General features: G+C 34.6%; 1 protein-coding gene and 1 long non-coding RNA gene across 2 annotated transcripts in view; one reads left to right on the plus strand and one right to left on the minus strand.

Moving 5' to 3' along the window:
• The window catches only part of LOC150101440 (calcineurin subunit B type 2), a 76371-nt gene extending 60099 nt beyond the window's left edge, over positions 1 to 16272 (minus strand). Inside the window, exon 1 of the mRNA XM_090400973.1 lies at positions 15922 to 16272. Coding sequence (XP_090257099.1) covers positions 15922 to 15924 — 3 coding nt within the window. The 5' untranslated portion in view covers positions 15925 to 16272. The remainder of the gene's footprint in view (positions 1 to 15921) is intronic.
• Positions 16273 to 16435: 163 nt separating this feature from the next.
• Positions 16436 to 16738, plus strand: part of LOC150101441 (uncharacterized) — a 97690-nt gene continuing 97387 nt past the window's right edge. Inside the window, exon 1 of the long non-coding RNA XR_016549022.1 lies at positions 16436 to 16595. This is a non-coding gene — a long non-coding RNA (uncharacterized LOC150101441). The remainder of the gene's footprint in view (positions 16596 to 16738) is intronic.

Below are 16738 nucleotides of genomic sequence, written 5' to 3' on the forward strand. Positions count from 1 at the left end.
TTAAAACTCAGAGGTTCTCAATTCACGATCTACATGATGCTATCTAATATCAATTAATAGTATTTTTGTCTATTAACTGTATGTTCTCTGGTTGATGTGTATTATGATTATCATTACTTCCTCCACTACATTCACACTTCCATTCTCAATTGTACAGACTGCGCTTAGTAAACACTGCAATGTCATGAAATGACATAGCAGTGTTTACTATGAACAAGAACAGGAATTATTTGATTTAATAATCTAGATCTTCAAGAATAAGCAATAACATGTTCTCATCCTTCCTCTTTTTTTTTTATCTAATCTTTTTCAAACAATGTTATAATAACAATCATGCTGTTTGATATCGAAAATGAATTCATTAATTCAAATCCCACATGGCTTAACTTCTCCAGTTAATAAATTAAATTAAATATTCTTCAGGTTCTTGTATTAGCACATGAGAATGTAATGTTCACTTTAAAACATTCCCTTAAACCAATGTTTCTCAAAGTGTGGTACGCGTACCCCTGGGGGTACGTGAAATGTCTTTAGGGGATACGTTGCAATTTTCAGCTAAGCATCATTAACACATGGAATCATTATTAAGAAAAAAAAATAATTATTTTAAACGTATATATTTCTCAATAAATTATATATTATGTATGAATTCTCCTACTCAAATTGTGAGTTACTATCGCCACGATGTTCACATCCTGGCGATAGTAACTCTCCTCCCTACAGTAAACATGCCCTCCCCAACAGCGTCACTATACTGAAGATGCAAGAAAAACAAGTAGTTTTATTGTATCACTGAATAAGGTACAGAGACATTTGCAGTGTGTGTAATATATTCTCAACAAATAGAAATATGCAATTAGAGACAACTGGGATAAAAACAGCTAACTAATGAATAACATCTCCCTTCCAACAGAAACTGCTGTATAGACTCAAGCAAAACCATATGTTGCCAGTGCAACATATGGTTTTGCTTAAAATACCCCATTGTGAAAGTATTAAAACTAAGAAATATATAGTGATTGTGTTTCAGATATTATGGAATTCGGTTGAAGAGAATTAGCATTTCAACTCAACTGTTGGCTTGTCTTTGGTTCGCGCGATCTTCTGTTAATACTGCACCAATCATATTGTTCTACCTCTACTGGCCTACCATTGCTGTCTGTTTCACGCTCTAGTTTTATTTCTCATTAGTCATTTGGGAAGGATTGTTCATTACGTATCTCAAGTCTGTCTTGTAAATTACTGATAATTTTTGCTTGAAATAATGGGAAAGAAGATGAAGCTATTTGGGTAGACGACTTTGACGATGCACACAAGGAAACTGTTCTCGATGCCAAAAATAGTGATAGTGAATAGGAGCTTCTTGGTAAGTCACACCGTTTTCAGTTTTTTTCTGAAAACTTTAGTTTCCAAAAATCACGCATATATCTCACACCACGATTTTTTAGCTTTCATTTTGGGAAAAAAGTGAGAATTATATTCGAGTAAATATGGTAATTTTTTTAGCTTTCAAATTCTTAAGTATGGATCATGGGTTGAAGACTGGATTTATAAAACGCACAAGAAAGAGCAATATAGCAAATACAAGTAGCTGTAAGCAACAAGAAAACATTGATATTGCATCTGGATGAAATGGTGTATCATCTGACATCTCTAGAGAACCAACTAGGAAGAATATGAAAAATCTTCGTAAGTATGATATGAATTACTTCAAATGTGGATTTTCATGGACGGGAAATAAAAAGGATCCTATTCCAAATTTTGTTCTATTAAAAATAAATCTTATTTTTTGTTTACATGAACATATAAATTCAAATAAAATAGACATTTACAATGAAATATACTTTATTTATTTATTTATTATTATTCTTTTAATAAGGGATACTTGGTAATAAGGAAAATTTAAGAAGTGGTATATGGATATCTGAAGTTTGAGAAACACTGCTTTATACTAATGCACCCCCCCTCCCAAATGATACTTAGTGTACCTTTCATCCTTATTTCCAGTGATGCACCCTGAATTTCCTTTGGTTTAATTTTCAAATATTTTAAAATTATGAATTTTATAGCCTTATTATAAGCTCAATGACTACACCGGTATTTACACAGATAGCTTCACTACTTAACCACTTTTATTACTAACAAACTGATCTCATAAATTACAAGGGACAATATGAAAATAGAGTTAAAAAACTAAGTCACGAGATTGGTTGGGATATTTTCTTGTGTGGTATTAAGTGCAAGAGAAATGTCAGTGCTTCCAACCACACACACTTAAATTTTCAGCATGTGCAGACTCCCAAGGGAATGAAGTTTCAATAGAGAGGTAGCAAACTATAGCCCAATTAATATCCAATGATGATTAAGGTGCTGGAAAAGTTGGTTAAGAGGAATTCAGGAATAGGATACGACTATGTGGGAAGAACAGCATAACTCTGAAGGGAAGGACTTGACTTAATAATTTACTCACTTTTTAAAACCAAGTGGCAACTCAGTTGAATAAAGGAAATGATTTAAATCATTCCTTTAATAGTACATGGCAGAGTTGAATCAAAGAGGAAGGCAGACGCTCAGTGGTGTGCCACAAGGATCTGTACTGGGGATGATGTGGCTCAATTTGTAGATCAGTGATACTGGGAATGATCCAAGGGAGAATATCTTGTTTGCTGATATTAAACTGCAGAGAGGAATAATTACTTAAGATGAAGAGATCCCACAGGATGATTTAAATAAGCTGATAGTATATTGGTAAAGGATAACAGTTACCATTTCAATATGTTATTTGTTAAGGTTAGGGATTTATGGAGATAATGGACACTGAAAAGAGTTGAAGTAAAGCATCATAAAAGTGGATAAAATTAGCTCAAATTTTCGCCTGGATGTTAAAAAACACAAACTGACAAACATGAATAACGAAGTTATGATCGCAAAGATTTGGTCACACCTGGGTTTCTTGGTATGCAGAAGTGCACCAAATATAAAAGCCATGATTTTCCAACAGGTTGCCAAAGCAATAAAAAAATAAAAAGCAGTTTGAGACAAGAATTGCAGTTCCATTCCCAGCATATGTCAATACTTTTTTTTTTTTTTTTTTGGCATTTTGTCCGAGCAGCAGACCCTAATCCTAGGGTCTGCTGCTCGGACAAATCCAAATCTAGCTTGGAAGACATAAATGCAGAGAATTCATCTCCTTCACAAATAGTAGCCGTGCCATCTGATCCCTTACAGATCACTTGCAACTTTTGCTCATCTATGTTTCTACTATCTTTTTTCTCACCCAAATGGCACTGCTACAACAAGACCCAGAAGCTGACATCATTTTCTCCTCTAACTCTTACATAAGTGATTGTGATAAATAACTTAACAATACCAGAAACATCTTGCACTGTCTCTGTACTCTGGAGAAAACTGTGTTATAGTTCAACATTTTCCAGAGCATTTAACTGGATCTGGCACTGAAGTCTACCCAGCATAATGCCAACCTTGGTCTTTACTACTCTCTCTTGGTAATTGGATAACTAGTTTAATCTCTAGCTGATCACTGCAGTGGATAACTTCCTCTCTTTAGACTTACTCATTAATGCAGGAGTGTCTCAGAGCTCCAATCTATCACCTACTCTCCTTCTGTATATAAATGACTCACAGACCAAGAAAGTTACTCACTCTCTTTCTGTCGGTAATTGGATAGCCAGTTTAATCTCTAGATCAGTGCTTTCCAAACTTTTCATATTGGTGACACACTTTTTAGACAAACATAATTTCGCGGCACAGTAATTCAGTCTGACGTGCCTCTCATGGGTCACGTGGCCAAATTGAACGTAGTTTAAGTATATGCTTTTACAATTATATTTTGTAGAACTTTTAGGTTTATTTAAAAATCTCTTCCTGTTCATCCAATACCGGGTTAATAAAAATTTACTATTTATAGTAAGTGATTAATCACTTACTATAAATAGTTGAAACCTTTTGTTGAACCAACCATTGAAGGAGCGCCATCTGCCATCTGTGCATATTCCTACACAATTTAACCATAGCAAATTATTTTCCTTCATGAAGCAATCTACTGTTTTAAATATATCTTCGCCTTTAGTTTTCATTGGAAATTCTAGACACACAAGAATTGCTCAATAATTCTGTTAGTATGAATGAAACGTATAAAAAAGAGTAATTACGTTTTAATTAAAGGCTCTACACAATTTAGCTTCTGTTTACATTTACTGTCACTCATACTTGAATGAACTATAGAAAACCCCAATGAAAACGAAACTGATGGTTGCATGCAAGTTGGTATAGACTCAGGGAGGGAGTTCCGAGCAGATGACCAAATATCTTCTTTAACGACGCTAACTAAAAGTCGTACCGGTACTTTGCAAAATGGATTCCGCTGTGGAAATTTTCAGCAATTATTCTGTTTAACGCTTTATGTTCGTGCGACACACCTTCACACTACAGCTGACACACAGTTTCGAAATCTCTGCTCTAGATGATCACTATACATTACATAAGCATTTAATTACTCTTACTCATTTGACAAACCTTGCAGAGCACAAACATTCTGAGTTTCCATATTTATAACTGCCAACTGCCGTCAACACAGATTTTTGTGACATTCTTCAGTGGGATAAGAGGAACCCTACTACCTTCAATTCTGTTTTTCAATAATCTCAATTCCCCTTCACTCACCTTTAATAATATACAAAAAATCATACAGGGTTAGCTTTTTTTTTGGAAATTTGTCGAACATTACTGCATACACACCACATCAATAGCCTCTAATGACTTGCCATTCTTGAATAGAAGTTCAAGATATTACTATCTATCCATTTAGTCCTATTCTGCCACATTTTCACAAATTAAAAGTTAGGTGATGCTGTAGTCATAGTTTTCCAGTACGTATTCTAAAACTGACCTGTCAATTCCTGTATGATAATTCAAGTACTTTATTTCTTGTAGTTTTTTGAGTATTTTTTCATTGTGCTGACTTTATGTGTTACAAAAGGTAAGTACTAAATACATTTTTTATATATCAGCACCTCTGTTTGATTATGGGTTGAGAACACATACAAAATGGACTTGTACTCATTTGAGAACGGTGGGCTTATAAGGATTCAATATATATATTTTTTGTTCTAGGTTTAGTACCTCTGAAAAAATGGACCCCGATGAATTTCAGCCAATAAGTCCAGTTCAATTTTATGGAAAGCGTTACAGAACACTTGGGTTAGCTGCGGACAACGTAGCAAATTCCAATCACCAAGATATATCCGTAGTTATCATTCCTCCTGATGTTGATTATTAAATGGATAATGAAGATATTGATGATGATGATGATCTTCAGCCTGACCACCTTCCCACTGACGTTCCAGGGGAAATAGAGCTTCATTATGCCAGTGATGAATCAGACAGTGATGATGATGATGATCTTCCTCTAGTCACGATAAGACAACATTGCTTGGCTGCGCAAGGTAAAGTAATTACCAATGAGCCCGTATGGACAGAAGATCTTAGACATCAGCATGGCAGTGACTACAGGGTATATGGACCATCTGAGTAATGTGAAGGACCAAATCAAAAATAAAACTCCAGTTGAAATATTTGAAAGATTTATCGATAAAGAAATTATTACCGTTATTATTGAACTGACCAATTTGTATGTTACGCAGAACAATAATCATGTATTTCAAGTAACTGAAGAAGACATCAAGGTATTTATCGTAATTCTACTTTTGAGTGGATACCACAGGTTGCCAAGAGCGCGTCACTATTGGTGTTTACATAAGGATCTTCTGGTTCCCCCAGTGACCAGCAGTATATCAAGGAACCGTTTTCAAGAAATCAAGAAATATCTACATTTGGCCAATAATTCACAAATAGATAAAAACGATAAAATGTATAAAATAAGACCTCTAATGGATAAACTAAATAAAAAATTCCAACAGTTTGGCATATTCAACAAACGTCTCTCAATCAATGAAGTCATGATCAAGTATTTTGGGCATCACTCTGCTAAGCAGTTTGTTAATTTTGATACCTGATCTGCCCATTGTACTCATACGAGTACACACTTTTTTTAAAAATTATGCTTTTTTTTTTTTTTTTTTTTTTTTTTTTTTTTTTTTTAACTGCCAGTATGGTGCAGCATTTTGACACATTTTCAACTAAATAATATGAAAAAAAAATTGCCGTTTTGAAAAAAAAAAATTCTTGGGATCAAATAGGTTAACCGACTGACTCCAAACACCATTTCAGAGATGGTCTCATGTCTTTTCTTAGGTAGTCTCATGTATGCTGCTCAAATGAAATGTTATCATTTTCCCACTAAGCTTACTGAAACATAAACAATGGCTGTCAACCTCCTTTAAGATTCCACCTACACACAAACCTACTTCTCCTCCTCCTGTCACTCCATTTGTTTTTTTCACTTGAACATTTTTCTTTTGTAAGTGTTTCCCAACATGCCAGGTTTTCATGAAAAATATCAACAGATTCCTTCCTTCTTACTTAATCCTGTCTATATACTTCAGCAATGTGCAAGGTTATACAGAACCTCACATGATGGAATGGTGCTTAACAAAAAAAACCACAATCTTATGCGTTACTATCTACAAAATTTGTTTTAATTCAACTATTTCTAAGCAAATGTTAGCATGGATGATTGATTAATGGGAAAGGGGAATCTCATTTTAAAACCTAATATCTTCACCATTTCCTTTGCCCTTCATATAGCTGACATAATTCCAAATGTGACAATTTTCACACACAAATCTTACATCCAAATTCTAATTCATTAAAACTAACTCTTTAATTTTTCTTTAGGTCTCATGGCAATGTCAAAAAAAAAGTGCACTAATCCTATTATAAATACTACCTAAATAAACTACTTACAAACTGAAATGATCACAAACTGATTCAGTCATCCTTTTTGAAATCATAACTAAGCCTAAAAAAATTATTCTCCTTTATTTGTTCACCCTAAAATGATGAATATGACATGATTTCTATGTTTCCAAGATAATAGGTTTTGCTTGCATATCTCTCTCTCTCACACACACACACACAGCGATCAAAATTAAAGTATCTCTATTTAAGGCCTCGTTAAGTGCCACCCAAGTGATCGAAATGCAGCAAAACTTTGTAGGCATGCTTCATGCAGAAGAGATATCTGAAGGAAAACAGTAGTTCCAAAATTATTCATCACCAGGGGATGGTGTATGATGTGCTGAACATAGTTGTAAGAAGTGTACTGCCCTTCCCAATATGCTACAAACTACATCCTTTGCACAGTGTATTCAACTGCAGAACACAGCTGGTCAGGACTGATGTTTTGTCGTGCTGTTTTTCAGCAATGCCAAGTTATCAGGATGATCTCAATAAAGCTATCTTTGAGAAATCCCCTGAGCCAGAAATTACAGGAGGTCAGATGAGGAGAACGAGGTGGCTATGCAGTGGGAAACACATGGCTGATCACTCTGGCTTCAATGAATGTTCTCAAAGAACCTCCTGTATGAATGAACCAATGTGTGGAGGGGGCACATCTTGCATGAAAATGACTGAATCCATGCAGAGGTTCTGCTGTAACTGTGGCACAACAAAATTGTTTATCATATCGCAATACCTCTCAGCAATAACTGAGCAGGTCACAGGACCCTGATGGCGAATGTCCTAAAAGAAGAATGCAAATGGATTTGTTGGATTATATGCAGATTTTGTGTAGCCCATACCCGGCAACTGTGGCTATTCACAGTTCTATTCAGGTGACGGTGAGCTTTTGTCTCCCCACAAAATCATCCAAGGCCATGCAACTTTTAACTCCACTCGAGCAAGGAATGTTAAAGCAAATGTCAGTCAACTTTCAAAGTCCTTCAGGTGCAACTACTGTGTCAGGGTTATCTTGAATGGGTAGAAATGGAATTATCTGTGGAATTTTCCAGACAGTTGGTCTTGATACAGCATGTGCACTGCAGGAACCAATGGAGTTATTCTTCACCTGTTCCACAATAGCAGTAGCAATTTCATTCACTTGTTGTGAACATGGTTTGTAGACCTGCAGAGGTTGCTAAACCTCTGCCAGGTCTACCTCTGAATTACCCCGTTTCTTCAAAATGACTAATCATTCATTGCAGAGCACATGGAGCTAGTGGGCCTCGTCAACATTTGTTCAGGCAAAGAAATTAGTGGAGTGCATAAACAGCATTGCAATTGTTTACATAGTACAGCTTCATGAATAAAGCACACTGGGGCAAGGTTAGTGCTATCATTGTGGACGGTATTAACAACCAGAATGAAGGGAAAAAACATATTTTTAAAGCCTCCTGGCACCTGATGACTTGCATGATATGCAAATTCCAAGCATTTGGTGTTTACAATGCCCCTGGTGGTGAATTTTGGAACTACTTCTCTTTTAATCACATATTGCTTCCACAGCAAAATGTATTCCTGCCAAGTTTCGTACCATTTGGATCACTGGATGGCAATTCACAAGGCCTTAAGCAGGGATACTTAGATTTTGATCAACCTGTATATATGATTCATCTAAAAATTCATAGCTGAACATGCCTTGGATACTTTATACAGAATTAAATGGGAAAACTATTATGCTTTACAGCAATCAAACACAAACTTCAGAGACTAATTTTTGGAATCAGCAGTGCATTTAAAAACCAACCAAATCAAAAAGGAATACGGCTGTGTTAAACTCCCCAAGATTTGTAAAACGCTAATTCATAGACCCTGCCCAACAGCATCCTTCTCAGGACTTCAAGCATCTAATCTAATATCTGCCACTTGTGGTTTTTTTTTTGTTTTTTTTTTGTGTTATTAAAATCTTTATATTGTTCCTAGAAGATGTCTCTGTGATAGACAAAATATTGTGGCTATTAAAAACTTCTCGTTAATTACTTCATGCTGTTTTCATTCCATTAAACTGAACTGTGATCACATGCATGATTGTATATCTTTCTGAAAAACAATACTCTCAACAAGCATTCATCATTAACAGCATAAAAACATTAAAATGCTGAATGCAACTCAAAGTCTTTTACATAAAAATACAGTGTTATGTAAATGATACTTCAGTAATAGAACTATCAAGGTTCAGGGTTTATTCATAAATTAGTTTTTTTATTTGTTTTATATATATTTACTTATACTTACTTTTAATTTAATTCTGCAATTATTAATATTTTAAGTTTTCTTTCATAAAATCAGCTGACAGTTTTTTTTTTTTTTTATCTTTAAGAAAAGACTTTTATGTATCTTCCATCCATAAAATATTTTTCGGTCTGAAAACCCCACTATAAAGACCAAAACATGGAACTTTTAAGTCACTGCAGTCTTCCAATAAGCTGGGAAGTAGTCTCAGACTGGGCAATGGAATTTATCCATCTCCTAATGGTACAAATCCATGCCTATGACAGGGATTCAAACTTGCATCCTATTGGTCGGATGTTAACCACCCAGCTAACCAGACCGAGTGAACATACCCACTCTCTAACCAACTCTCCACACTCTCCAATAGCTCCAAAGCCATTCTACAACAAATCTTATTCAGTTTTATATGGTAATTATCCCTCACCAACTTATGTCTTGATCATGCTTCCCTTATATTTTACTAGTAGGCTTTGCAATTTTCATTCCCTCGATCTCTCCTCATACTCAACATTACAGAGACCCGAAACCACCTTAGTCAATCATCTTTGAACCCTCTCCAAAATCTCTTTCCTCATTTGAAAACCAGGCGACTAAATCTGTGCACAGTAAACCATATGCAGTGTGATCAAGGCCTTATGCAATGGAATCATAACATTCTTACTTATGCATGTCAGTATTCTTAACATGATTGCCATAATCCACTTCGCTGCCCTGATCAGCTAGTCTTTTTGTTATTTTATTTGAGGCCCCAGCAGATTGCGAGGCCCTAACCTGTAGCTTTTTTTAGCTTATACGTAAATCCGGCACTGTTCATATCCCATCTTCACTATCCAAATTTTAAAACCTTACACTTTGCAACAATGAAATGGTAGCACACTCTCTTACCCATTCATTGTTGCATAGAAGCTTAATGGAGTGAAATAGCACTGAGAAAGGATTAAAAATATTTAATTCTTCCAATATTTCATCTGTCACTGAGACATCATCAGGGAGTACAAAATGAGACATAACATGAACACAAAGGGCAACACAAAACTAAGTGAAAGACTAGAGTCCTAACTAGGTGGGGCTGCTAACAGGTGCCCACAAGGGACACCCTCTGTGGGCACCTGTTGGCAGCCTAACTGGGAATTCAAAGTATTAGTGTTTTCCATATTTTGGGAAGTTTAATGCAACATATTTATTTCAATTAGGCTGATTTCTGAGAACAGCTGCAGATTTCAAAAAGTCTTTCTTCTAAATTTGCTGTGATGGAGCATGGTCTGCAATTAACCATAATCATGACTGCAGATGTATTTTTTTATGTTCTGTGGATGTTCGCTGATCTTCCTGTCTATCAATGGTAAGTCAACTTGCAGGAACATGGCACTTTATATATTCCAGGCACACAGAGAGGAGGGAGCTTATCGTGAGTAGAACATATAAAGGTAGCAAGCTTTCAGTGTGGGTTGAAAGTCATGCAGAGATTGTATTTCTTTAAAACTCTAATTTTTCTAAAGGAGAACTCACTGGAACAAAGATTATGGGCTCTATTAGTTAGTGTTTTAATATCATATCGTTGAGAAGGAAGGTGATGGGAAAGTTTATGAATGTATCTGCCTGTATGGGTGGGCTTTCTGTATACTGAAAAGGTCAGGTTACCATTGGGTAGGTGTATTATTAAGGTATCTTCAAAGGCTAATGGTTTAATTCTTTTTCCATGGTAAACTGGATTCTAGGGCAAGGACTATTGAGGTGAGAGAGGAAAGAGTAATGTGTCTGGGTCATGAGGCCAAATGGAGAACACATCATCCACATATCTTAACCAGATAGAAGGTTTGAGAGGGGCTGAGTCAAGAGCTTGTTTATCAAAATATTCCATAATAAAAATGGCAGGTGAGTGGTGAGAAAACTCATAAAGGCACCCTCTACCTGTTTATACATTTTGTGCTTCCAAGAGAAATATCCACAATTGATAGAAAAGGAAAACAAATCCGTAATATCAGGAGGAAAAATTTTCTTTATAAGTAATTGATAAAGTGTCATTTAAGGGAATATTGGTGATATCTAAGCTAACCAAAATATCGGTATTATTTAATATTAAATTCTCAATAGAAGTTTCCAATGAATAGTTTTTTATATAGGAAGTGGTATGACCAATGAGGCGGATAAGGAAGCTCACTAATTATTTTGCTAATTTATAACATGGGGAATCTGTAGATGACACAGATTTCCCATGCTATAAATTATGGAATTTATACTCTAGTCCAATCATCGGGACAAATTCCCGATGATTGGAGAAGAGTTCTCATAGTACCCATATATAAAAAGGGAAATAAAACTGAATGTGAGAATTACAGAAGTATTTCCCTACCGAGTGTTCCTGGCAAGATCTATGCAAGTATACTTGAGAAACAGTTGAGAAGAATTGTGGAAGAAAAGCTTGGTAAAGAACAAGCTGGATTCAGGCCAAATAGAGGGTGTCAGGATCAGATCTTCACTTTACGACAAATAGTCGAGAAAGCATGGGAATATAATAAAGAGCTGTATTTAAGTTTTGTCGATTTGGAAAAGGCATATGACAAGGTGCCAAGAGAGAAGCTATTCAATACACTACAGTTATATGGTGTCAATGGGACATTATACCAAGCAATACTTAGTCTTTATTTGAGTTGTAAGTCAGCAGTTAGAATTGAAGGAAGTACAGGAAGATGGTTTAATGTTAAATCTGGTGTGAGACAAGGATGTACATTATCCCCTCTGTTATTCATTATCTTTATGGATCACGTTATGAAGGAAAGTGGTATTAAACATGATATCAAAATTGGAGATGTTAATGTCAGCTCTTTGCTTTATGCAGATGTTGTTATACTTCTAAATAAATCTGCTACAAGTCTGTCAGATTCTCTGACTAAATTGAATAGCTGCTGTAATAGATATGGTATGAAGGTCAGCAATAAAAAGACAAAGACAATGAAAATAGGCAGAATCATTGAAAATGTCAACTGTGTTGTGAATGGAGAACCTGTGGAACAAGTAAAACATTTCAGCTACTTAGGCACAATTTTTACTGAAGATGGTAAATTAAATATAGAAATAGACAACAGAATCAGCAAAGCTGGTATGGTGGGAAGTCAATTGAATAAATTCATATGGAATAAGAGAGAAATTAGTCAGAACACTAAATTAGCTGTATACAAGACAATGTTCAAACCAGTTTTAACTTATGGATCTGAGAGCTGGGTCAGAAGTAAAACACTTGACCAAAGACTAGAGACCACAGATACGAGAATCCTGAGAAAGATTATAGGCGTGAACAGATGGCATCAATGGCAATATCATATTAAAAACGAGGATATTAGGAAAGAACTTGACATTCTCAGCATCCAGGAATGCGTTAACAGAGCTAATCTCAGGTGGTATGGTCATTTAAACAGAATGGGCGAAGAAAGATTAGCAAAACAAGTGTTCTCTGCCAGGTTTGCAGAGGAAGACCAAGATATAGGTGGATTGATATGGTACAAAGTGCCTTAGATGATAGAAATATAAGATCTGATGATGATGTTGGAGTCTTGACAAGTAACAGACTGATTTGAAGGAAAATTGTAGATAGGAAGTTAGTAATGATGTAATTTTTTTCATGTAGTACTATCATATCCTGTACACCCCTTGAGGATATATGGTAGGAATTTGATGATGATGATGATAAATTATGGAAGAATTTCGTTTGTTTGTTTGTGTATTTTGATACAAGTCTCATATTGTACTCCCTGATATCTCGGTGATTGAGACAAAATACTGGAGGAATTAAATAACAATTTGTAATCCTCTCTTAGTGCTGTCTCACTCCATTAAACCTCTAGCATGAGTTTCTCTCAGCACTTAACACATGGCAAATGAACTGTTAACACTATCATTTCATTCCCCTTACTTTGAATATATTTGTAAACATTTATTTATTAATTTCATTTCTGGTTCTAGAATATGACTCCTCCATGCAACTCCTGCCCGCCTCAACAATTTCTCTCTACCACCACTGATATTACATCTCTCTACAGACCCAAATGTTACCCTATATCCTTTCTTGCACACTCAACCATCCACCCCTGTAACCATCATCTACATTTTCTCACATAGTCTCTCTCTCTGTTCACCTTGATGATCCCCTCCATTTATTGCCCTATCTGCTTTATGTTCCTTCTATCCCATTGTCTTCATTCATGCAATAGAGCTGCATGAATGCGGCTCTCCGTTCATAAACTCTCCTATCCTACTCCCCTGCTCTATCATATATTCTCTTGCTTGCTCAGGTCTTCCATTCGCTTTGGTCATTACTTTCTCTTGCAGCAACAGTTTCTGTAGGTATCTCACCCACAATATATTTTTTAAATTACATGCAATTTAAAAAAAATTACACATGATTTCAAATTAATTTAATTCATTTATCAAAATTTTAAAATAATCAAACAAAGACAATATTTGAATGAAAATTTACAGTTTAATTGTCATACCAGAATGGTTTCACAACATGAAAATTATATGAAAATAAGCTCATTTATTTTATGTTTTGTAATGGTGGCAAATTAAGGAGAGGAATGAAGCTTGACAACTATGACTATTTTCTTATGAATTTAAACATATTGAAATCTTCCTCTAATCTTTCTTAAATAAAATCAGACATCCAAATATTATTTTCATATAAGTGATACACTCTGTACATTATAATTATTTGTAATAAAAAACAATACAAAATCAAATTCTTGTGCAGTTATTTTCCTTCTTATTCTTTACATGTTGGGCTCAATGGATGGTATGTCAAAATGTCTCATCTTCATGTAAACTTAATGTTATGATAATGCAATTAATCCTGTCTATATAGGATGTAACAAATATATATGTTCTCTGGCCCACATATACCTGTTTTAGGGAAAGAAAAAAAACAGTTAACTCATCCTCAGCTATAAAGCATTTAAAAAATCATTCCTTGAATTCCAGACTGGATCTGAATGACAATATAGCTACTGGATGGGTTAAAGAAACAAAGAAATAATTTACATTCAGAATGCGTAACTTATCATTTTGTATGCGCTTCACTTTACAATTCAAAAATGTCAAAACTTCTTTTATACATTGACCACAAAAATCACCACAATTTGGTACACCACAAAAATACCAAAATAAAATATCACAACATTTACAATTCATATGAAGCAAAGCAATATAAAGGATAATGGGATCAGTTATTGACTAAGCTTAAAATATCCAGATAATTATTAAATAGAAATATCGTATGGAAGTGTTCAGGTTGTTACAAACATTGTTATGCAGAACAAGATTATAAAGGATATTACAAATTTAGTTCATGATTTATATGCCATTAGCAGCTTGATGATATAAGAAATGAAAATTTCATATATCATTTCTTAAAACATTACATCTTTCCTACTAAAGGGCACTGCATAACAATTCTTACGTGTGGCAACCCATGATTTGCATTTCTTATATCCTAGAAAAAAAGCAATGTTTACTTTAGAGCAGAGTATGTCTTTTGGATTAGCATGAATGGAAATAAGTAATGTTCATTGTAAGCTCAGAGTTTGGAATGGCAGAATAAGGAACAGATCACCAGCTCTGAAAGAAAGGCTTTCAGAAGACAAAAGATAAAATAGTTTATGTTAATAGAATCACTGATCTTCCTATCTGAATGATGAATTATTTAATGTATCTGATTGCTATGCTTCAAATCAAACATAGAAATCAGATCCTTATGCTCTGTTAAGATGCAAGTTCCTTAGATGGCATCTTAACAGAATATAAGGATCTGATTTCTGTGTTTGATTTGAAGCATAGCAATGGAAGCACAGGAATTTTAACAGCCCTTTATGCAAGGTCATGTTAATGTCCTTATACACATGTAGGATATTAGCTGCACAGCTAGGCCAGTACTACTGGTATTATCAGGAACAATTTGTTTACACACATACATTGGTAAATATTATATAAAAGTATTTTAATGATGAATAAGGTGCAAAATTTGGTCTGATGCTGCTTCCTATACGAATTTTTTTCTGGCTATAAATGATAATACCCAAAAGGTTAGTGCTGATAATTCCAGTATAAGATTACAAATTATTTTTGTAATCCTTAAGAATTTAATATGCATATGAAACAGCCCATTAATGTTATCTGAACACTGTGCAATACCAATATCTCCTATTCTAACTTCTACACTACGATTTGTAGATATGTGTTATTTACGCCAGTAACCATTTTTTTTTTCTCTCAACAACACACTGTATTATATGTATTATACTATTATCTAATTTGTAATTAAGTCGTTAGTTCTGGCAACTGGCTGATTTTTTTAATAAATTTGGACATGAGTTTGGTAGTCATGCAAACTAAAATAACCGCATGACTTGTACCTGCAAATTCCATAATTTTATTATTATTACATTAGTTTATAACTGCTATTCAACTCAGACTGCTTCTGAACCTTTACTTGTTATCATTAAACTGAATATACCTACGGATACATTCTTCGGGTCTGAAATAACCATTGATGCAATTTATATACATATTCTGATCAGTAGAAAAAAAAAAAAAAGAGCACCATTTTCGGAAAACAAGATGAATAAAACTCAATACATATCCACCTCTTAAGAGCATCACATCTCATTTTAAGATTACAACAGAATCCTAGAGAGAGGCTTAACCAATTAAGTAAAGGCATACTCCACCACAGCAGTTAACAATATTTTTTAAAAATGGATGTCACGATTTATAACTTACCATTTTTAATGCTAAAAGATTCTAACGAACAGTACAAATCAGGTTCAATTGCTAAGTCTATTACACTAGCAGTAACGTCCCAAAGGACTGCCGTTCAAACAGCTCAGATTTCAGATGATCACAACTCGTTGCTAGCATTCACGGCACCGCAACCAAGGTAGCCCACATCCGGGATCTATAACATATTTTCTTAGTGTCATCGAATTTATTTGAATACTTTTATATTTATAGCAAGTGCTACTACTAATATTATAAGTGAAGAGCCTATCTGCACACTATCCTCCCAGAACTTTGCAAATTAAATGACAATAGCATTAATGTTGTGGAAACATTGATTATTCGTCCCTTTCATAAAATATCCACCCCACAGAAAAAGTGGCATATCCCATGCGGGGATTGATGGGATAGGCTGCAAAGGCTTTTACGGCACTGCACTCCCACCTTGTCCTCGGTGCGTTGTGTCGAAATATGATGCGCAGTGTTATTATTTTCTGTATAACAACTACATCTAAATCGTTTTAATATACAGTATGCACTGGACTTGTCAAGTAATTAGTTATGTTGATACTTCTTTTTATTTAAAAATCAACAATTTGTCAGAAAGATATATACCTAAATCCGAAGTAATGCGAAGGAAACTTTCAGTTGTAATATGTGCACGCAACATACGAAAAGTAAATTTTTTCCCGTTAATTCTTTTAAAGACATTTTCATGCGCACAGTTTTTATTTCAGCAGAAGTTTATTCTTTTTATTTCAAAATGAAACCTATTTATCATGTTTCACCTTGATATGAAAACCAGTAGAATTTTACAAAT

Source organism: Typopeltis vanoorti, chromosome 11 (genome assembly GCF_054136105.1).
Source record: "Typopeltis vanoorti isolate ZY-2024b chromosome 11, IOZ_Tvanoo_1.0, whole genome shotgun sequence".
Taxonomy (NCBI): domain Eukaryota; kingdom Metazoa; phylum Arthropoda; class Arachnida; order Uropygi; family Thelyphonidae; genus Typopeltis; species Typopeltis vanoorti.